This window comes from Pteronotus mesoamericanus, unplaced genomic scaffold, assembly GCF_021234165.1.
Source record: "Pteronotus mesoamericanus isolate MK-2021 breed Mesoamerican mustached bat unplaced genomic scaffold, CSHL_Meso_final contig_202, whole genome shotgun sequence".
In the NCBI taxonomy this organism is placed as follows: domain Eukaryota; kingdom Metazoa; phylum Chordata; class Mammalia; order Chiroptera; family Mormoopidae; genus Pteronotus; species Pteronotus mesoamericanus.
In genome coordinates, this window is record NW_026555086.1 from 2054140 (window position 1) to 2077249 (window position 23110).

Consider the following 23110-nt stretch of genomic DNA (forward strand, 5'->3'; position numbering starts at 1 on the left):
TCTCCAGAAAATTAAAGCTTCCTAAAAGCTTCAGAACTTCAGATAAGGGAGGCGAAAATCCACATGCTCGCTCCCTTGTGGGCGCCATAAGGGGACTTTGGAGAGAAACTGCTTCTCTAGGGGGAAAATAACAGCAGGTGGAGGAAAAAATAAAACTGGGGAGATAAGGGGTTCTCTGTCTGCCCTGCCCAGCAGAGAAGCCACTAACCACGCGTGGCTGTTAGGCACTTACAATTAGCTACTACAACTACAGGACAGAATTTCTAATTTTATTTTAATTAAATGTAAAACTGGATACTTAATTCCATTATTAGAAAATGGTTAAGATATTTCGAACAACTTGAGTATTTTTCTGCAGTAAGTTTTATGCAACCTAAATCCCCATTGAATATGCCCGATGAAAACCTAGCATGTGATTGAAAACTAGAAGCCATCCACCAGATTCTGGAGACTTAGCATAAAAAAAAAAAAGAATATAAAGTGTCTCAATAATTTTTATGTCGGTTACATATTGAAATAATGCTTTGAGTCATTGTGTTAAATAAATTACTCAAATTTATTTCAGCAGGTTTCTGTTTTTGAAGGGACTCTGGGAGGTACTTCAAAGGCGCACGTGGCCCGCGTATCACAGCCCTGTCCAGCACGCTGCTGTAGCTCAGCGGAACGCACCCGTGTTTCTGGGGACAGCGCAGAGCGTCCCGCAAGAGCCTTCGTCGCAGAGGCCACGACTTGCCCGCCCACACGGAGCTACAGGTGCCTCTGTAACCAGCGCCTTCTGCGAGCTGCCCTCACAACACCTTCTTCAGAGGTAACCGATGCTTCACAGTCGAGCATTCGACCAAGTCCCCGTCTCGCTCACGAGAGGCAGTTGCCAGCGGCCGCCTGTCCCGAGGTCCCGTGAGCGGGCCAGCCTGGAGCAGGCTGAGCCGAGCCGGCCCCGGGAATCTCAGCTCCCGGCCAGGAAAGCCAGCCCGAGGACTTCCATGCACCCAGGCCGTCTGCCGAAAACCAGCCTATATTTGGACAGAAATCCTGAAAGGCTAAGAAAGAGCTGACTGCTTAACAACCCAAAGTAACTACTCCAACTAAAACAGCCTCCCGGAGGGGTTGTGGGAACAGAACAGGCCATCGGACTAGAAGCAAGGAAAGGAAAAGGGTTGTTTGCTTTCGACTGATAACGCACCCCTTGTTTATTGTTGTGAGCCAGTTAACCAGCAATGCAGCCAGCGGCACGCCCGTGCTACAGCGGGTCCGCGCTCCACTCCCGCCGCACGTTGTTCTCGGCTCTCCCCCACTGCGCACCAGTTCCCACACTTCCCAGACCCTTGATTTGCGACTGAGGAGGGAGGTTGCAGGGTCCGGGACAGGGCGGAGCTGGGGGAGGCTGGAGGTGGGCAGAGACTTTAAAGGCACATTCAAAATGATGCTTGTTCTGATTTAGCCATGACAGTGGGTATATTTTGAAATATCAAAGACGATTAAAGGGTGCATGGTCTGATTCTCACAAGGGAGCACAGGCTAAAACAAGCGGGAGGATCGCCGCCCTAAGTCCACGTTGCTGAACCAAGAGCCGGTTGCGCGACAGAAGGTCCGCCCACCCTGAGCAAATCAGACTGGCAGGAATTCTCTGCGCGGCGGGGACACTGCGGACCGACATGCACCAGCTCCTTAATCAGCAGGTTCAGAATTCCAGTCTGACGCGTGCACGCACAAGCGTTCCTACCTACGACAGCGCGCCCACACTTACCGCCCCGAGTTCCCACACTTGGGGAGCACGTGGCATTTCAAACTCCGTGGTCTGCCACGGCAGAAAAAGGCTCCTCAGTCACTTTCTTTACAGCCTCTTTTCTCCCACAAGGAAGGCGACCGCCATCACGCTTTTTACAAAGTAAGCGGAACCAGTATGAGGAAAAGGCCAGACGGCTTAAAATCTCAAGTTCTCACGTGGCCACCGGCCCCAGTCACTTCTCACCCCGGTGAGCAGCGGCGCTGAGGGTTAGGAACAAGATGGGAATTTCCTTAACCTGTTGGCAGCGGTCACCACGTTGAAATGTTTCTTGAGACGAGAGAAAAAAAAGGCAAGAAAGCAAATGTTAAAAGAAAACAAAAACAATACAAGGACTTAAGTTAGGCGCTTGGGTTTCTTTAAAACTGATAAAAGGGGGAAACCGAGGTTCCAGCAAACTCAAAGTGGACCAGTCATGTGACTTTCAGGGGCCTGTTTGGAGCAGGTACAAAGTGAGATCACGTGGTACCCTTTTCACACGGAAAATGGAGCCCCCCAGAGCGTCATGCAGCCACACCCGTGGGTTCAGACCAGAATGCTCTGGAAGGAAAGCAAGTGTGGTAGAAAACATCAGAGCGCATCCCAGCCTGGGAAGCCAGTGCGGCATGTATGCTCATGTGTGATCCCATGATCATGTGCGTGATCGTGTGTGCACATGTGGTTGTGCAGGTGATCGTGTGTGGTCACGTGTGTGGCCGTGCGTGTGTAGGCTGCAGCTGGTCTTCCAGGGGAAGCACTCTCTTTCTGTTTTTTCAACAAAATCTGAGTCTGTATCAAAAGGCTGGAAAGCCACGGCCCTGGAGGACAGTGGTTTTTAAGATACATTTTGTGCGCTTGGTACTGAAGAGTTCTGTGTTAAGCACATAGTATGCAAAACTGTAAAAGCGCGCTTTCCGAGCCCCTCTGCCTGATGCGTGGAGGGACCCGGGCCTCAGGCTGCCGTTCACTGAGGACCTGCACTCCGACCTCATTCTGTCCCCTCAGGTGTCCCTGAAGTGCGAACTCAATGCCACTGCGACTTTGGTGCCCGCTCATATTGGGTCACTGGCATTTTTTTAATGGAAGCGAACAGGTTTGACACCAGAGGGTTTTTTTCACCTTAACGAGTCTATTTAGAATCCAAACACAAGTGGCAGCTTAGCTACGATTCTTCCAAAGGACGTGGCGGGAAGACAGATGCCGCCTTTACCGGGAAAGCGTACCTTCCACTTCCTGTGAGCCATGTACTTCTGCAGCAAGAGCTGGGATTTCAGGCAGACCTTGGACACGGAGGCTCTGGCCGGCAAATTACTCAGCCACTCATGCTTCAGGCACTGGGTGGCGCTCATTCTGCAGCTGTGACGCCAAACAGCGGGCGGCACGGTTAGTGGGCACTGCTTTTCTGGTCGGGAGCCTGAGTCAACGGGTCAGGGCAGCTACGGAGGCAGAGCCATGCCGCGCCCCCAAAAGGGAGCTCCCCATGGCTAGAATGCCCCTCAGGAGGGCAAGAAAGTGGTCAGCAAAATGTCCCCGGCCTCCAGAGAGGGGCTGTGTCCCAGTGGTTGAGTGGGCCGTTGAGGCAGGGCCGCAGCCCGCGGTGGCCAGGGGAGCCCCTCCGAAGGCAAGGACCGGGAGCTCTGGAGGAAGCTCCCCTCTCTTTCCAGATGACAAAGGCCAGCTTGGTCCCCCAAACTGGAACTATCTTTCCCCCATAGCCTTCGGCAATCAGAAAGAAACAGACGGTACCAGCCCAGGGCCCGAGGCCCATCTCAGAGCCCCGCCTTGGCCCTCACCCCCGGGGGGCTCCCAATGCCTGAGAATCAGAGAATGGAATGGCCCGCCCACGACACTGACGGCCCCGCCTGGCACTCCGTAGGCCTCCCCGGCCAGAGAGGGGGCCTCCTGGCCTTTGTTCTGGGAAATAACACTGCACAGTTCCACTTTTTTCCAACATCAGTCTATGAACACCAATAATTTGGAAATGGGACTGATTTGTAAATACGGCCCTTTCTAAATCTCCATCTAGAGAGAGAGAAAAAAAGTAGAAGAAAAAGCAAACCAAAAAAAGAATAAAATAGAAAAAAGAAAACAATAAAACTCCACCTGGATGTTACGTTCCCCGGTGTTGTTTTTTAACTATTTCCTTCATCATGGTCCTGCTACCTTTTTGCTCCAAAGAGGGAGCACACCGAGAAATCCAGGACAAGAGGGCTCCACAGGAAGAACGGCCCCTCCCTGACTGTCACCGGCCAGGACGGGCTGTCACCATCAGAACGCATTACAAATGACAGGCAATAGAGGTACCTCTTCTCTTTGACCAGCAGCCGGGAAACGAAGTCCTTGGCGTCTTCCGACAGCCCCTCAAAGGTGTCGGCGTCAAAATCCCAGCTGCAGTTCACAATGAAGTTCATGGTCTCCGCGTCTGTGTCCCCTAGAAACGGGGACAAGCCACTGAGTCTGCGGAGGAGAGAAAGGACCCTCAGCATCTGGAAGCCACGTCGGGCAACACACAGCGACAGGACACAGTGGGATCCCGCCAGGCTCAAGCTGAACCCTGCAGCCCAAGAGGGTTCCACTGGAGAACAGCGCGGACTCCACACTGCGGGCAGGGGCGGGGGGAGGCTCGGCAGGGAGGGCTAACCGCCGGCAGGAGGGCAAACGAAGCCCAGCGCACTGCCCACTGCCCCCAACCTTGAAGTAAAGAGTAACGCCGGCCCACCCGTAAATGCATGTGTCAGGTGCACAGTGCCCTAATTTAAACAGCTTAGCACGTCCCTGAGGTCTTAGCCTGTCTCCATACGCCCCAGGCCTCGGGCAGGGCGGCTGGGCACCCTCACCAGCCGGCCTGGGGCTTCCCCCTCCCCCCTGTCGCAGCACACACACTCACACACACACAGTGTGGGGACACGGTCGCACTGGAGCCCTAATGATAGGACTGGAGCAAAGCCTGACTTCTCTGGGACAACAAACAGGGAGGGAAGTCCCCGCGGAGCAGGATGTTTAGTCTGGACACAAACCGGTCAGCCCTTCCTAACAGCCTGGTCGGCCCACAGGACGTGCGCAGGGGAGGGTCAGTCGCAGGGGAGGGTCAGTCACGGGGCGCAGCAGGCGGCCGCCCCGCCCACCCGCACGGCCTGCCCGCATCCCTTTGCTGGAGAGCTTTCTCCCCAGGGGCCCAGGAGTTTCAGGACTTAGTGCCCCAGGGTCAGCCCACGGGCCATAACTGAGAAAAGCCGGTGAATAAGCCCCCGTCTCCCTGGCAACTCCACGGAACAACTGAGGAAGTGAGTGTCCAGGACAGATCCCGGAGTTCCCGCCAGGACAGGCCTCCGTCCCCACGGGGTGACTGGCTCCCCGGCGCCCTCTACTGGCTGCCTTCCCCACGGCCACCTCCCCACTGTTTTGGTGTCTCCCGGGCACACCTCCCCAGTAAACGGCTCCCACTCAAATTCTTGCTGCTTGTAAGTGAGGACACCCCACCAAGACGGACGGCCGCCCCCACCGGGCACTCACAGCATGTAGGTGATGACGCCCACGCTCCACATGTCCGTGGGGAACGAGACAAACTCGTAGTTGACGACCTCCGGGGCCAGGAACTCGGGAGTGCCGAAGTTCACCTTCAGCTTCTCCCGAGGCTTGTACCTGGGGGGCGGGGGGGCGGGCAGGGTGAGGGGGCCGCGGGAGTCAGCCCCGGGGCGGGGGAGATGCGGGGCTGGGCTCCTTCGATGAAAGCTGGACACTGCCGGCCCCGTGTGCCACCACACACGGGTTACCGGGGATCCTCAGCCCCAGGCCCCGACTCGGGCTTCCCCAAGGCCCCCCCAGGCCTTTACAGTCTGAGAAGGAGACGGTCACTCTGCATCACTGCCCGCCGGCCGGCCCGCAGCCACACGCAGGAGCCCAGACTGGAAGGGAGCTGTGTGGAGGTGTGTGCTCTGCCACGCGCAGTGTACTTGGCCTCGGGGGCTTAGATGCCGCAGAGCAGGCTCACCGTGTTGATAACGGGGCCAGCTCTGCCTGTGCAGGCCAGGGGGCCTATGGGAAATCTCCTTTCCTCCCCTCGATTTTCCTGTGAAGTTAAAACTGCTCTAAAAAAAAATAGTGTCCAGTCAAAAATTGTAATGGAACTTCCTCTTGGCCAGGCACCATGTGACTGACAATCCACCCAATGCCAAGGGTCTGCTGCTGCTACTGCTGAGAACCTGCCGACGGTGGCGGGGGCACGGGGGGCCGCGGGGGGGGGCAGGGCCGCGGGGGCGGCAGGGTGCAAGCCACCATGGCCAGAGGCCGGCGGAGGCTGAGTGCTTCCCGTACACGTGGCTGCCCGGGATCCAACGGGGAAACCAGGCTTCACCGGGCGTAGGGCATTGTAAGGGACTTGAAGATGTTTTACAATGACAGGCGGTACTCTCTGCCCTGACACTTGGGAACCTGCCCACCCTCCTAGGATGGCTCTGCGCGGTCACGTATCTTCTCATTTCACCTTCATAACTGCCCGTCAGCAGGGACCTGCCGCCAAGGTCCACCGCGCCCTGAGCGGCCCACACCCCACGCGGTCACATACGCACTTTCCCACTTAACCTCGTCCTTGCCGGGAAGGCGGGGCTGCTGACAAAGGCCAGCACACAGGCCAGCCCGTCCTGGGCCCGGAGGCGGGGAGCAAGTAGGACTGAGCTGCCAGGCCCCTCGCGCCGCTCTCTGCGCACCCAGAGGGTCTGAAGGAGAAGCAGAGCCCACCCCACGGCGGCCCCTGCGGTGCTTACGGCCTGAGGCCGCCCGCCGCCTCTGGGGGAGCGTGCCTGTGTCCGTCCCCAAACGCAACGCCTGGCTGAGCTATGGGTAACCGCGCCCAAGAGCGCTCCCGAGGAGTTCGGCCAAGGCGCCAAAGCACACCCCGTACCTTCTGGCCAGCCCGAAGTCGATGATCTTTATTTGGTGTCCCGTCTGACTGACACACAGGATGTTCTCCGGCTGGGAAAGAAGGACAAGTCTGCTTAGGCTCAATCAGCAGCTAAGATGGTCTGCAGCTCCCACACTTGTTTGTCCAAAGGCCTCCACTGCCCAGCCTCCCAGGGAAATGAATGGCTCAGGGCAGCCCTACAGGGAGGGAGGGAGCGAGGGGTGCATGGATGGGCGGATGGGTGGGTGGGTAGACGGGTGGGTGGAGAGAGAAATGGGTAAGAGAGATAGGTAGATAGACAGACAGGCAGACATTGAAAATAAATAAAGTGGGCTGGCGTGAGACAGCCTGGGGTGGTATAAACTGCAGGGAACTCCTGCCCTATATAAAGAGGCAGCCACATACGAATGCAGTTCCTCAGTCCTCAAGGGAAGCCAGAAGTCCAGGTTTTGATGCGAAAATCCTACGCTTTTAAATGCTGGCAACTAATCCTTGCTGACTCATTTGTAAGTTCTAATAGTGTCCCGCCCCCCACCGCCACCTCCTTAGGATTTTCTACATACAAGATCATATCATCCGTGAACAAAGAGAGTTTGACTTCTTCCTTTCCGATCTGAATGTCTCTTGCTTCTTTCTTGACTATTTGCCTTTGTTAGAACCTCAAGTACACGTTTAACAGAAGTGGCAAGAGCAGACATCCTTGTCTTGTTCCCAATCTTGAGGAGAAAGCATTCCACGTTTTACCAGTAAGCATTATGGTTAGCTGTTTTCCACAGATGGCCTTTATCAGACTGAAGAAGTTCTACACCTGGTTTAGTTTAGGGTTTTCATCATGAAAAGATGTTCAATTTTGTTAACTGCATCTCTTGAGGTGATCATGTGATTTTTGTCCTTTACTCTTTTAATATGGCATATTACATTGATTTGCATTCCTATGTTAAACCAACCTTGCATTCTTGGGATAAAAGCCAACTTTGTGATGTGTATAATCCCTTTTTAATACATTGCCGTAGTTAGTTTGTTAATATTTTACTGAGAAATTTTGTATCTATATTCATAAGGCATATTGCTCTATAGGTTTTCCTTTCTTGCGAGTTCTTCAGTTTTGATATTCAGATAAGACAAGTCTCATAAAATAAGATAGGGTGTGTTCCCTTCTCTTCTACTTTTTTGAAAGAGTTTGTAAAAGTTGGTGCTATTCTTCTGGAAACATAAAGTCTCCAGAAAATTAAAGCTTTAGCCCTGGCTGGTGTGGCTCAGTGGATTGAGCGCCAACCTGCGAACTAAAGGGTTGCTGGTTCAGTTCCCATTCAGGGCACCTGCCTGGGTTGCAGGCCAAGTCCCCAGCTGGGGACGCACGAGAAGCAACTGATTGATGTACCTCTCGCACATCAATGTTCCTTTCCCTCTTTTTCTCCCTCCCTTCCCCTCTCTCTAAAAATGAATAAATAAAATCTTTTTTAAAAAAATCTCATAAGCAAAAGTCCAGAAGCAAATGGCTTCACAGGTGAATTCTACCCAATATTTCATGAGAAATTAACCCCAATCCTTCTCAAAGTCTTTCAAAGGAACAAAAAAGGAAAGAACACTTCCAAACTCATTCTCTGCGGCCGGTATTACCCAGGTACCCAAACCAGACAAGGATGTTACAAGAAAAGAAGAATTCAGACCAATATCCCTGATGGATACACATGTAAAAATCCTCAGCTAAATATTAATAAGCCAAATCCAACAATACATGAAAGGACCATGCGCCACGATCGAATGGGAGGTATTCCAGGGAGGCACAGAGGGCACAACATACGCAAACCAGTCCACGTGACTCACCAAATCTACGAAACGAAGGATAAAATCACATGGTCATCTCAATAGATACCGAAAAAACACTTAACAAAATCCAACATCCATTTCATGATAAAAACTCTCAACAAACTTGGTATCGAGGGAACATACCTTAACATAATAAAGGACATGGACAACGTACTCAGTGGTGAAGAGCTGGAAGCTTTTCCTCCGAGATTGGGAGTAAGACCAGGAGGCCCACTCTCACTACTATTCAACATGGATTGGAAGTCTTGGCCAGGACAATTGGGCAAAAAGAAAGAAAAAATAAGAGGCATCCAAATAGAAAAGGAAGAAGTAAAACTCACTGTTTGCAGATGACATGATTTTATATACAGAAAATTCTAAATAAATTCTAAATTTCCCCCAAAAAACTGTGGAACTTAAAAACAAAGACAGTAAATTTTTAGGAGACAGAAGCAATATACAAAAGTAAGTTGCATTTCTATATACACCAAGAAACTATCAGAAAGAGAAATAAAGAAAATAATCCTATTTACAATTGATCAAAAAGAATACATATTTAGGATAACTTTAGCCAAGCTGCTGAAAGATCTGTGTACTAAAAACCGTAAGATACTGATGAAAGAAATTGAAGAAGAAACACTTGGTGCTCATGGATTGGAAGACTTAATATTGTTAAATATCCAATTACACAATACAATCTACAAATTCAATACAGCCCCTGTCAAAATCCAATGGCATTTTTCACAGAAATAAAACAAACTACACTAAAATTTGTGTGGAACCACAAAAGAACCCAAATAGCTAAAACAGTCTTGAGAAAAAACAAAGCCAAAGGCAGCATCACAATTCCTGCTTTCAAACTATATTATATTACAAAGCCATAGTAATCAAAACAGTATGGTACTGGCACAAAAATAGACACATAGCTCAATGGCACAGAATAGGGAAAACCAAGAGATAAACCCACATGGGAGGAAGGAAGGAAGAGGAAAGGAGTGAAGAAGGGAGGGAGGGAAGGAAGGAAGGAAGGAAGGAAGGAAGGAAGGAAGGAAGGAAGGAAGGAAGGAAAAAGAGAGAGAAAGAAATGACTGCCAGTATCAGTGCTTACTTTTTGTCAAGTAGACAAAAGAAAGTGTACTGCATTCATTCAGTGAAATATCCCACGGCCCTTAAAGAGAATGAGAAAGCGTGTCTACAGTGCCCTGTTGACTAAGAAAGACCCGTGTACAAAGGAGATGCAGAAGCGACTCCTTCGCTCATGCGCCAGGCTGCATTGTGAGTGCAGAAGACCTCTCAGCGCGGAGACCAGGTGGGAAGTGCTTTCAGTGTCTACTCTACAACATTCCTATGTGGTCTCTACTTGCTACCAGATGCGCACGCTCCTACGTTAACTTTTAAGAAACTAATTTAAAAGGTATTTTTAAAGAAAAAAGTCACATTGTTTAATCTTCCAGGATCACTTACAGATGTATGGTATCCATGTTTTATAGATGGGAAAACCGAGGCTCAGAGCGTCAGCCAGACTTGTCCGCCCTAGACTCCGGAACCGGAAATGGCAGGGAGCCAGGGCGGACAGCCGGTGTCTGCGGACAGAGCTCTGCAAGACGTGACAGCAGCACTGGCCGGAGACCGGGGCCTCCCAGCCGCCCGCGCCCCCGCCCGCCCGCCCGCAGCCGCCGTGGCCCGGCGGGGCCTGACCTTGAGGTCCAGGTGCAGGATGTAGTGCTGATGGAGGTAGTGCACACCCTCACAGATCTGCTTGGTGAAGAGGATCACGTCCAGTTCGGTCAGGTGGTACTTCTCATCTGTGATTCGGTCGAAGAGTTCGCCCCCGTCCACGCTGCCGGAGCAAAGGCAGAGGCGGGCGCTGCGCTGAGCGAGGCTCTCAGAGAGCTGGCCTGCTCCCGACGCCGCCCCAGGGGAGCCCGGGGATGTCGCTGTTGCCTGGGGTCCTACGGGGACCTGCACTCTGGCCACTTCCCAGCTCAGAGCACAGGTCAGAAAGAGGAGGTGGCAGGCCAGGGGGAGGCTGGGTCGTGCCCGGTGTGGGCAGCCGGGCTCCGTCTGGCCGCCCTAGGCCAAGGCTGTGAGCTCGTCAGCCCCCTGGGACCCGTTGGTGCCTGCTAGGCAAGAACCCCAAACGGGCTGATCAGACCCCTTTCCAGCTGGAAACACAGGCCCGGCTTTACTAGATCTCCAAGAAAAGCCACACACCCAGGTCACAACGCGCTATTTCCCCGTTTCCAACGGCCAACACCCAAATCAAAGTCACTAAAAACCGCGCAGGCCCAACGGAGACCTGCAGGTCCAATCGGGCTCACGGGCTGCTGTTCTGGGACAGAGGCTTCGTCCTCCCTGCTCCCCGCGGAGGTCCAGCGGAGGGGGGGGCGGCGTCCATTCCTGGGTGGCTCGGAGCGGGGGAGGGAGGAGTGCTTCGCCCAGGCCCCTGCTCCCAGCCCCGCGCCCCCCGCTGCGGCCGACACTCACTACTCCATGACTAGCGTGAAGCTGTTCTTGCCCTCGAAGGCGTCGTAGAGCTGGATCAGGTTGACGTGGCTCAGCTGGTTCATGATGGCGACCTCGTTCTTCACATCGTCCTTGCAGAGCCAGAGGGGAGGGGGGTTTCCAAGAAACAGATCAGGAGGAGGGGCCAGCTGCCCCTCTGGAGGCGCACGCAATGCGCACCCCCGTGTGCCCACCCTGCCCCCTGATTCCTGCCCTCGCACCAGGCGGCCTCCACTCAGCACCCAAACTGGATCCTGACAACAGACCCGCCCATCTCAGAGCCGGGAGAGGCAAGCCCGAGAAGGCCAGCCACAGGCCCGGGGGGGCACGGGGTCAGGGAAAAGAGGCAGGGAAGGAGGCCGGCTCCCTGCTCAGCGTGCGCGGGCCCGGCCGGGCCCGGGGGCTGAGGAGGACGCGAGGGCCGGTGGCCTGGGGTGGACGCCTCACCCGATCCTTGGCGTTCTTCACTTTGATGATCTTGGCTGCCAGCAAGAGGCCCGTGGACTTGTCCGTGCACCTGTGGACCTGACCGAAGCGGCCCCTGCAGACATGAGGACACAGCGGCTGAGAGCCCCCGAGCTCGCCCGGCACGGCACGCCATCCGCCCTCCCACCCCCGCCCGCCGGTCCCCCCTCCTCCACACGCACCGCGGGGACGGCCTGCACGCCAGGGGTGCCCGTGTCATCGGCCCCACTGCACGGGGCTGCCTGGCACCTAGGCAGGAACCGCTTCACCCCACAGCGGCCCGCTGTCCTGCGCCCCAGGGAGCGAGCCCCTCCCTGCAGCACGTGCTTCTCCCCGCCCCCTATGGTCCTCCTGCCGCCTCCAGCACACAGTCCCCACCCCCCGACGTCGTGGGGCTCCTGTCCTCCAGGGGCTGCCCTCCTCGCCCCCCACCCCGTGGACAACCCACCCACTGCTCACACACACCACGCCGGCCCAGCACAGCCAGTTCCGAGACCCGCCAGCAGCCCCCGCGCCGGCTCCCCAGGCGTTCCCGCCCCCGCGCCCCGCGCCCGCCCGTCGCCAGGGCCGAAAGCCCGCCTACCCGCCCAGGACTTCCTGCTGGCACACGCTGTAACCCGCCGAGGCCGACGTCTCCTTGACGCTCACCAGCCGGTGCTCGAAAGGGGCTGGCGGTGCCGGGGTGTCATCTGCTCGGGGGACAACAGCCCGTGAGCCACTGCTGTGCGGCCCCCACCTCTCAGCCACCCGTCCCAGGCCCCCTCGGCTCAAGTGACAAGCCCTGCGTCCTCCTCAAGGATCCTCTCGTTCAAGTCAGCCATTGGGCAGAGGAGAAAGCTGAGTCCCAGGGAGGTGAGGTGGCGGCCAAGGTCACACAGCAGCAAGCTGTGGGGCCGGGGAGGCAGCTGGAGGCGCACAAGCCCCTCCCCTCCTCCTGCCCTTGGGTGTCCCCATGGGCACGGGAGCCTGTGATGCAGCCCGGCAGCCAGTCCTGGGGGGTGGGGCGCGGGGGGCACAGCGGGCTGGGGCGGGGGCAATGGAGGACGCCGGCGCTTGGAAGGGCAAAAACGGGTTAGGGTTTTTCTTCACATCTTGTCCTTCAGAGGTGATGGGAAACTAGAAATGTTACGTGAACTAGGGGAGAGGGATAAACCAGAATCAAGAAGGCACACCGAACACCACGACCTAAGTCAGCGTGCGTGCCGGGGCGGGGAGGCCGCGGCTGGGCCGACGTTGGCGCGGAACCTGCCGTGGGAGCGCTCCGCATTCCCGGAACAGGTCCCGTCCTCCGAAACCGAGCGAACGCCGCGATTTTCTCTCAGCTTTCTGCCTCCCACCCCCCCACCCCCAAGCAGACGTTCGAATTGGCTCTGAGCCTATATCTGGCTTCTTTTTTGTTCCTGCCAAGGCCGACCCTGAGCCCTGGACTCCAGGCGCTAACATTTGTGGGCTTTGCTGTTTTGTTCTTTTTTCTGGGCCCCTAGAAGGCGGGGAGAGCCCGGATCCCCGGTGCGCGCAGCAGGTTCCAAAGCTAGAATTCCAGCCTCAAGGTCACGTAGCTGCCTTGTTCCGCACGGTGGTGTCGCCGCCGCGAGGTTTCCACGCGGATCCTCGAGCCAGACAGCCAGGGCCGGGTCCTGGCTCCTGCGGCAATGATGCCCGCCCTCTCCTGGCTCCCCACCCACAGGCCTGCGAGGACAGAGGCCGGCACCCACGCGCATTGCTGGGCACAATGAATCCTCATTGTCGCATTGCCGCCCCGGGCTCAGAGAGGCCTCGGAGCCACAGCCTGCTCTCAGCCGGGCTGCAGGAAGAGGGGAGGCCTGCGCCCGTCCCTGGGCCAAGCTCTACACCTGGAAACAGCAGCTGGCGGCAGGGCACCTGCGGCGCCCAGAGTGGACAGGGCACCAGCGTGGCTGCCGGGCACACAGTCCTTCCTGGGGCTCTGCAGGGACCCGGGGCAGCGGTCGGCCGAGAGCGGCTCTCCTGCAGCCACAGGGGAAGGGCCCTGTGAGCGGGTCGGCTGCAGGAGCCGAGGACCTTGGGAGCACGGAGCGCCGCCTCCGGCAGCACCAGCACAGAGAGCAAGCTGGCACCGCACCGCCCGCACCCGGCCCTGCGGTGAGTGGCCCACGCGGATGCCGGCTCTTCACCAGGAGCCTTCTCCGTGCCCTTCCAGGACAGCGGCAGCGGAAGGCTCAGGCAGGCGGGCGCTCTGGGAACTCCGCCGGTCCCTTCCTCCCCACAGCTACGCTGACGCAAGCTCACCGGCCCCAGCAGGCCCCAGCAGGGTGTTCCAGATCTTGGACCCCAGCCCTGCCTTCCCGCTCCCTGGAAGCTGCAAGGCGGCCCCCAGGAAGGGGCCCTCCAAACCCGAGCCTCGCTTGGGCACATGGCACCCGCCTCACTTACCCAGGACCAGGCTGCCGGCCTCGGCTCCCAGGAGCGTCCTTCCGGCCTCAGCTCCGGGGGGCGTCCTTCCGGCCTCGGCCCCTGGGGGCGTCCTTCCAGCCTCGGCTCCGTCCAGGCCCCCGGGACTGCAGTCCTTCCCGGGCTCAGGGCTCTCTGCTCCTGGGCCTTTGTCCTGCCGCAGGCCCAGGACCCCAGCGCCACCTCCCGCGTCCCTCTGCACCCCGCTCGGCCCCGGGGCAGGCTCGGCCGCGGGCCCCTGCTTGTCCTCCGCCATTGCTGCCCCATCGCTGCTCCGCGCAGGTGGTGGGGGGCACTCACTGGCTCCTTCCGGGGTCTGTTTTTCCAGCTCAGCCCCAGGGGCCTGGGGACAGCAACTGGGCTCAGGTGGGTCCTGCTCACCTGGCTGGGCAGCCACGGGAGCCTCCGCAGGGGGTGGGAGGGTGGGGCCACCCCCTTGTGTCACCAGCAGCTCTGCAGCGACGCCCGTCTCCTGCACATGCACGGAGATCCTGGGCAGAGAGAAAAGACACAGCCCTGAGAAGGTCAGCGGACACTGCTGTCCACCGCGGTCTTCCCCTCCCGGGGGCGTGGGGTGGCCCAAAGGCACCGCCACGCTTCACCTCGCCACACGGCACCCTCTGGCAGGTAGGCACCGCACATCAACAGCAGCCCTCGGTCGCGCCGTCCGCATCGGCCCAGGCAGGGCGGCCGCTGCCACCCAGAGCCACGGCTGAGGGCGGGCCTCTGTCTACAGCCTGCAAAGCGCAGCCCGTGCCAGCTGAGGAAGGGCCGGTGGGGACCTCCTTGCCTCCCGAGCCCCCCGGCAGGGCCACTGTGCCTGAAACTCAGCTCGGGGTGGAATCTGCCCTGGAGACCTTTCCCCCTCACTCTGAATCTTTGGGGAGACCCTGACGTGTCCATGGAAAGTCCCCCCACCATGCCCAGATGCCACACTTAGACCCTGGCCGGGATCTGGGAGGCCTGCCAGGGACCCTTCCCTCCAGCTGGTGGGGTCTCCTGGAGGCTCCCGGTCCTTCCAGAACAAAGGCAGACAAATGGCCCGGGCTTCCGGGCCAGTGGCCAGAGCACGCAGACACCAGCTCCCCAGCCAGGCCCCGGAGGGCGGGCTCTGCGGCAGGTCAGGGCGCCCCAGGATGGCAGGGAGCACCGGCCCCTGGTGGGGAGCCTGAGAGGCACAGTGCCCTGCAGAGGCTGTGGGGGGAGGGAGGCTGGGGCGGGCCGGCCCCGGGGCTGGGGGAGGCGGGGGTCAGCGGTGCTGGCTCTCCACTGTCCTGCGCCATGTCAGCCAAAGTCACACCCCGTCCTGAGGGCCAAGTCACAGCCCCACCTCCAGCACAATCCTCCTGAAAGCGCCCCTGGGGTGCCTGCTCCTCTCCCACCACACGGTTAGGACTTAACGCTGAGCTGAGGAAGCAGGATGCAGAGGTCAGGGGCGCAGATTCTGATGGATCCCAATAGCCAGGGTCAGGGGCCCAGTCTGAACCCCCAGCTGCGCGGCCCTGGGGGCTCTGGGCCTCCTTCCTCGTCGGTACCCTAGGGGGCCAACCACACTCATCTCCTGGGGTGTCGTGAGAATAAAACGAGACGCGGCCTGGCACACGCGGTGCCCAGCCTGGAGCGGGGGCTGTGGCGGGGGAGCCGCAGCTGCATCGCCCGCGTTGGCCTAGCAGCTGGGGGTGCTCAGCCCCCGCCGGGATCCCCTGGGGCGCTCGCGAAACCCAAGCGAAGCAAAATCCACGCCCACACCTCACTCGGGGCTGAAAGCATCCAAATCTCTGGGCATCGCTATCTAAAACTTCCTTCTGGGCGATTCTTACAGACGCCAGATAGGAAACCACGTCCGGAGCTCCCGAAGCAGGGCCGGGCCTCGGGCTGCCTTCTTGCGAGGCCTGTGCAGCACCACACGGACGTGGGCTCACGCAGGCAGCGCCGCGGCGGCCCCTGCCGCCCGCCCGCCCGCTCCCCGCCCAGCTCCACAGGGCCCCACCCACCTGGGGGGCACGTCGCCACCCCCGGGAGCGGCTGGGACCTCCTCGGCCGGCGGCCCTGAGGTCAGCTCTGTGCCCTCCTCTGCAGGCTGAGCGTCGGGATCGCCTGACAGTGGTGCTTGTCCTGCGTCAGGCGCGGCCTCCTGGGTGGCGGCGGCCTCGCCAACCCCGCTGGGTGCTGCGGGCAGCTCCAGGCTGGTCTCCGGGCTCTCGCCGGACGCCCCAGGAGCTTTGGCTTCTGGCTCTCCGGGCAGCGGCAGGGGTCCAGGGGGCACGTGGTCGGGACCAGGAACGCTGTCTTCGGGCCCCGGCAAGGCCTGCGGCTGGGCCAGGACGTCGGGTCCCATCCCGGAAGCGCCAGCGGCGGGCAGCCCCTCCGGCGTCCCCTCCGGCGGGTCAGCCTCCTGGCTCTCTACAGGGAAACAGGAAGGCAGGCCCGTTGGAGGAATCTGTCCCAAGGATACGACAGGACCAGGCGAGGGGCCCACGCACTGAGACGTGCTTGTGAGAGGCAGAGTGGAAACAGCACAAGGGCCCCCCGTGGGGCAGGTGGACGGAACCAGTGCAGGTCCCACAGGCACGGCTGCGCGGCCACGACCATGAGGGGCAGAGCCTGCCACGCAGCTCGGCGGCAACCTCAGGATGGGCTGCAGGCAGCCGTGGCACAGGGCGTGGCGCGGCCCTGCTCCATCTGAGACATGCGTGTACGCGCATGTGCGTGGGCATAGCCAAGTACGGCGCGGCCTAAAGACATCGCACCGCAGGGAAGGGAAGAGAGAAGCTTCGTAAAGTGGCTACATGTGGCGGGGCAGGGTAGGTGCTCGTCTTCTCTGCAGGCCTTGTTTTGTCCGTTTGACTTTGGGACCGTGTAAATAGGATGCAACGTGGTAAAAGAAAATTGAACTTTACAAAGTGCAATCCGTGGAAAGTTAAAGCAAAGTGGAGAAATCAACCTCGGTATCAAGCTGGCAGCACAGGCCAAGGAGAGGAACGTTTCCAAGTGACTTTAACATGGCAACAGACTGTCCGTCTTTGCACAGGACAGAGACAGACGTGTCTCGGGTGCTGGGTGACGGCCGCGTCGGTGGCAGAGGTGGCGCCGGGCGTGCGAGGCAGGGGGACGCGGAGGGGCGCACTCACCTCCCCGAGGCCCCTCGAGCGCGGCCTGCGCGGCCCCGGTGCTCAGCGCAGGCTGTGGTATGGCTGCTTTCTCTTCCTCTCTCTTCTTGTTCTGGAGGGACAAGCACACACACTGTCATTGTCGTCATCGACATCACCACCCGGGCCACAAACATTTGCTGGGCACCCGCCCTGTGCCTGAGCTACAAGTGCGCGCGCCGCCTCCCTGGGACCCCAGCAGTGGAGGCTGCTCCGCCACATAGTGACCCAAGACGTTCCCCGGGTGCCGTCTCCGTGGGTCTCTGCGCTGCTGCTCAGGGCGGCCCAGCCCCCGACAGAGGTCTACACGGACCGGACCCCCAGGCACTTGGGCCAGGGACAGAAAATACAGTTCATCTTAAAATGTCAACTCGGATCGATCAGTCACGGCTTGTGGAGGGTCAGCAGGGGTGCGATCCCAAGACAGATGCACCCTCGCTTGCCAGGGAGGCAGGCGGGCGAGCCCCACGTTGCCCCAGGGTGTCCAGGCAGCGCAGCCGGGGCACGAACGCGCGGGCCCTTCAGTCCACCGTCACCGGTTGGCCACGACCCTGAACTTCGCGGCGCCTCACTTCCCCGCCTGCAGAACGGGGCGAACACCCACTACTCAGACCTAGTGGGAGGCTGGGGGAGTTGACCCGAGGGCGGTTCTGGGAAGGGCGCCCGGCAGGTGGGGAGAGCCCCGGGCTGCGGGCGGCTGTCCTGCCTGTGCTCTGCGAGCCTGCGTGCGAGGACGCTGGGAGCCCGGCCCGCAGCAGCTCGGGTCTGCAGCGGAGCTGCGCCTGCCGTGCACCCGCTCTTACACCCCGACCGCTCCGAGCAGGCAGTGCTCCTGAGTGTGGGTGTTTCGAGGTGGCCTGACCCCTCACCAGGTCCCCTCGGTGCCTCCGGGGGTCCCGAGCATTTGGCTGGCAAGGCAGCAGGTCTGGGCGCGGCCTGGAGCCTGGGCAGAGCCCACGCTGTGGCCACGGCCCCGGCCCCGGCCCCGCTTGGCAGCCCGGAGGCCAAGTACAGCCGCAGGTGCCGTTCGCTTGGCTTGCGCAGTATTTTTAAAGTTCTGTGATGCAGACCGAAGATCTAGGAGACTTTTACGTTGGAGTTCCAAGTGCCCTTTTGAAGTGACGGAGCTGCTCTGTATTTGGACTGTGGTCGCGGTTACTTGGGGGAACACATTTGTGGGACTGGGTACTTAAATGTGTGTGCGGGACGTTGAACTGCATGTAAACTAAACCTTATTAAATCTGATTGGAGAAAAAGTCTAAGTTCCCAGTGTCTCTTAAAAAACAAAAATGCGAACACCGGACTCCTCCAGGCCCACGTGGCACACACCAGCAGGAGCAGGTCCCTCCGACGGGGGGCCCCGGGCCCCTGGCCCTCTACACGTCCCCCCGGCATGGAAATGGGGGTCGGTCCCATCGCTGTGCCTACCCTGCGCCCACGTCCCTCCATTCCCTTGCCCGCTCGTATCTTTGAAGTCTCAGGACACCAAGCTTTGCCTTCTTAATGGTAACAACACACTAGGTAGGGGCACAGCGCCCAGTGCCTGGCGTGGGGTTGGCACCTAATAAACAAAAGCCACCTGCCGCTGTGAGGATGACCCCCAGCTCAGCAGAGACCTGTCCCTGAGCCTCTTCCTGCAGACTCTGTCCTGCGACCCCTGTCGCGGGGCGGCTGGAGGCTTTATCACAGGCCGCCCGCTCTGTCACCCCACCAGGGAGGGGGACTCGAGCAGGCTGTCCCCTGGCAGACCTTGTTGGGCTCAGATTGTCCTCTCCCTGTGTGTCTTTGGGGTAGGAGTGCACACACATGCGCACACGCGTGCATGCGAGTTTTGTCTTCGGGGCTCAGCCTCCTGGTCCCTGCCTTGTCCGGTGCGTCCCAGGCGAGGAGAAGAGGCCCCAAACACCATCCCGGAGACCTGGGGTCCCTGAACAGCTTGGCCATGGGTGGGACCACCCCCGGCTGAGCCTGAACCCTCCTTCCTGAAGACCGCTCGGCTCTCCTAATAGCGGACTTCATTTCGCAACCAGACGGAGCGCCTGCCGCTGGGCCTCTGAGAGACAGGGGACGGGGGGCCTGGGCGAAGAAGTCCTGGTGTGACCATAAGACTCAGCAGCTAGAGCCTGGACCCAATCAATCCCACAAACGAACACTGTGCCGCTTCTCTCTTTGGAAGCACAAAGAGGCCTCTAGAAAGTCTCCACACTGCACAGCTTTCCGAGCGGACAAAGCGCTAACTGGCCGGGGCTGTGTCTTGGTCCCCTGCCATCCCCTGGCACCTCCTGCATGGCCAGCCCTGGCTGCAGCACACAGAGGGCGGGGAGGCCTCCCAGCGGGCCAGCGGGGAGCTGACCGCCTGCCGGGGGTCAGGCCCAAACCCACGGGTAGGCGGGGCCCGTGTGTCACCCAGGAAGACTGGAAGAGGGCGCCATCCGTGGACAACAGACGAGAAATGGGAGGACTCAGAAAAGAGGAAGTTCTCTCACTTCCCCACCCAGAAAAGCCTGAGTGTCTGCAACATACTTGTTGTGGGGGCTCGTTCCACTAACACGTGAAGCGCTCTTACAGCTTAGAAAGAACAAGGCAAAAAGCTGAAACAGAAAAGGGAAAAAGGGCAGGAGCAGGCAGGGCCCAGGAAGGTGCAAAGGTTTTCATCTACAAAAGACGCTCAAATGCCTAGAAAAGAAATACAAACTAAAACGCCAGTGAGATATATAATCCTATCTTTTATGTTTGACATTTTCCATAATGAGAAGTTGGGGGGATTTTTCTTTTTTTTTTTAAGATTCTCTCCTAAAATCAGTAGAAACATATCACTGAGGACATCCCCTGAGAGAGGCATCAGCGTGAGACAGAACATTGGCCAGCAGCCTCCTGCACACGCCCCAACTGAGGGTCAAACCGCAACCCAGGCCTGTGCCCTGAGCGGGGATCAAACCCGTAACCTTCGTCACGGACGACGCTCCAATCAACTGGGCCACCCAGCCAGCGCCATAAGGAAGTTTTGAACTTTTTTAGGAATTACAGAAAAAGTGTAAGCTTTAAGAAGCATATAAAAAAACATTGCCTTATTTGGAGCTTCCCTCAAATAAACTGTAAGGAAAAAAGAGCATGAGACAGGGTTTGGGGGAAGGGCGACCGAGGCAAGGGACACACGCCAGCAGCTACGCAACGGCCCGGGGCTGTCAGGCCCGGCACAGGGGGCCGTGGCGTCGCTGTGCTCGCTGCCCAGGGCGCCTGGGTGCCGGGCTTACCGGGGACCACCTTGTAAAGCGCATGCTTGTCTGACCACTGAGCTGTCCACCTGAAACTCATACAGAATAATATTGAATGTACACCAGCACCGAAATATAACGTTTTTTAAAAGAGCGTACCTAAGTCAGGAAAAGGTAAACACTGACTTTGCTGATATTAGGTGTCTGTTTACTTTTTAGGTATGATAATAGGTAAAAGAAGCCTTATCTTTTGCATAAAAATGCTGAAATGTTTATGGACCGAAGGATCCCATCTCTCAGATTTGCTTCAAAATCCTCCAGAAAGAGGAAAACGGGCGGGGAAATCGGCCTCCAGTGACGGGGCTGCTAGCGGTCATCCCGCTAAGCTCTTTGTACAAATGCCTGAAAATTTAATACTGAAATGTTAAAAACACACACACGTGCACAGTAAGATTTCCGTTTTCATTCACGAGACAGGCAAAGAATCAAAGAGGCAGGCGATGCGCTCCGTCGGCAACCAGCACCCGCCACCCCTTCCACGTGGCGCATTAAACTAGAACCGCCGCTCCGAGGTCGGTTTGCCTTGATGGACCACACAAAGCTGCCCTTTGGCTCAGCGCTGCCACTTGCAGGAGAGTTTCAGACAGAAAAACTCACACCTGATGGACAGTCACTGCATCATTTTTACAAGAGCTAAAAACGAGAACCGAGATGAACCCGCAAGGGCGTGGGCGGGCGACCCCAGGGAGACCTGTCCCCAGAATGGCCGCTCTGCACTTACGAACAAGGAGGGAGCCCCTTCGGTATTAACGTGAAAAGATGCCCCGAGTCCACATGCATGAACTCAGAGAACGATCCAGGCCCGAACAGTGGGAAGAATAACTGAGTTGAAACAAAACAAAGAGGCTGGTGTGAATCGCGACGCGCTTCAAGATAACAGGCTATTTCTGGAAGGTTCACAGGAAACTGGCACCCGCTGGCCTGAGGGAGGGGCTTGTCCTGGGGCCTGGGTGATGGAGCAGGAGGGGCCTGCCCCCCGGGGGTGGTTCCCCCCTGGGCTCGGACAAGATGAATTCTCCTTCACCCCCGAGACTGACCGATGGCCCTGCAGGTGCTCTCGTGGGCCGTGCGGAGAGCAGGGGGCCGGGTGGAAGGGGCGCAGGGGAAGCAGCCGGGCGGCGGGGCGGGCCGGCTGGGACAGCTCCGGCCAGGCTGGGGGTGCGGCAGGAAGGCACCCGCTGTGGAGACCCCCGCTTATCTGCTGCTGAGCCTGCTGGGTAACTGCCTGGATCAGACACGGTGGCTCCACGCCACGTGAGTGTTGCTAAGTGGCTGTCCCCTTGCTGTTCCCAAACAGAGTGTTGCCCCTACACACCTTGTACGCACACACAAACACCCCACCCCAGCCAAACTCCCGTCAGCCAGCGGGCCGGTTACGCAACCCCCGGGCTCCGGCCCCCGCCCGGCCTGTGTCCCCCCTGGGTCACTGGCAACACTCGTCCCCACAGCAGCTGTCATTCCACACTCCGCCCACTCTGGGACAGGGCACAGGGCTGGGGGCAGGAAGGGCAGGGCTGGGGTTTTTGAATGGGGGGCTCTGTCAGGAGAAACTGACCGCTCCCCCCCTGCCTCCCACAGGGGACACAGGGGGCAAAGAGAAGTCACCGGGTGTCCAGGAAGCTTCGAGGTCGCCCTGTCCCTCGTGGCCTGTTTGTCCCCCAGCTCTAGGTGCCCTGGGCCCCACGGCCCTCACCGGGCACTGCCTCTCCCCGCCTGGAAACCCACCTATGACCTGTACGGCCCGTCTCTCCTTTTTCGCCTCAACAGGTCACACAGGAGGCACGGGAAGGGGACACGAGACAACCCCTGGCTCTCTCTCCTAAGACGGGCCCCCGCGGGCCTCCCACCGGCCCTGGCTGCCTGCCCCCAGTCGGGAGGGCGCGGGAACCAACCTCTGCGGGGCCGTCGGCCAGGCCCCCTCTCCTCCAGGGCACTCTCCCCTGCGTGATGAAATCCACCACCTTGGAGTTCTGGAACACGGCCCCCACCAGAGCGATGGCCCTGTCCACGGCCACCATCACCCTGAACAGGGCTTCGAGCCTGGCGCCGTGCTGGGCTGCATCCTGCCGCACGGCCCGCACCAGCTCCAGGACCTCCGGCCACCCCGCCTGCGCGTCCCCTGCGGGGCTGGGGGCGGGGGCGGGGGCGGGGGCAGCCCCGGCCGGGCCCGGGGCTCTGGAGGCCTCCAGCCGGTGCAGGCCCTGCTCCAGGTGGCCCATGCCCTGGCACACGCACTGCAGCTTCTCCGCGACGTCTTCCTGGAAATGCAGGAGCTTGTCGACCTTCTCATGGAGCGCGGTCAGCTTTTTGTCCATGGTGGTTAAGCAGGCCTTGCCCGCCGCCGGCAGCCCTCGGGCCCCCACGCCCTCTTTGGGGGCTCCTGACATCCTGATGCGGGCTTGGCAAGGGGGGCTGTCGGAAGAGCGCAGGGCCCGGTTCACTTGGGCGGCGGCGTCTGCACGTTCCTCATCCCCCGCGGGGAAGAGCCGCCGCAGGGATCACCTGCAGCCGAGGACCAGCAGGCTCTCCTTGAGCCTTTGCTTATCTGCCACTCTGCCGTGAGCCGTGAGTGACAGGCTGCGTTTGGCCCAGGCCCTTATCCTCGGGGCCCCTTTGACATCACGGCAGCACTGAACATTCCTTTCTGAGAGGGTGCTGACGGGCAAGTATTTTAAGAACCCGCCGCCCGCGGGTGGCAGGAGTTTGTGTCGCTGGAATTGAAGGTTAGAAGCAGGGGGTCCTCTAGGCAAAGCGCCTCAAGGCTGGACTCTGCCGGGGGCCTCGGGAGCCCCGGGCACAGGGGGACCGCGCG

At 59.0% G+C, this 23110-nt stretch overlaps 1 protein-coding gene across 1 annotated transcript; it reads right to left on the bottom strand.

Annotated features, from left to right (window-relative positions):
• Positions 1-532: 532 nt before the first annotated feature.
• MYLK3 (myosin light chain kinase 3) lies at positions 533-22888 on the bottom strand. The gene is made up of 13 exons (XM_054570297.1): positions 22191-22888; positions 17006-17096; positions 15869-16277; positions 13857-14365; positions 12028-12133; positions 11427-11520; positions 10962-11071; positions 10173-10314; positions 6666-6736; positions 5279-5407; positions 4070-4222; positions 2989-3121; positions 533-2056 (listed from the first exon to the last, which is right to left on the bottom strand). Exons 1-13 carry the CDS (start codon positions 22683-22685, stop codon positions 1997-1999), a joined length of 2502 nt encoding a protein of 833 aa, XP_054426272.1. The 5' UTR covers positions 22686-22888; the 3' UTR covers positions 533-1996.
• Positions 22889-23110: the final 222 nt, after the last annotated feature.

Coding starts and splice junctions, on each gene's coding strand:
- MYLK3 (XM_054570297.1), bottom strand. CDS start 22,685: ATGTCAGGAGCCCCCAAAGAGGGCGTGGGGGCCCGAGGGCTGCCGGCG. Junction 17,097..22,190: donor TGGCCGACGGCCCCGCAGAG/GTTGGTTCCCGC, acceptor TTGTCCCTCCAG/AACAAGAAGAGAGAGGAAGA. Junction 5,408..6,665: donor GACTTCGGGCTGGCCAGAAG/GTACGGGGTGTG, acceptor CCCGCCCCCCAG/GTACAAGCCTCGGGAGAAGC.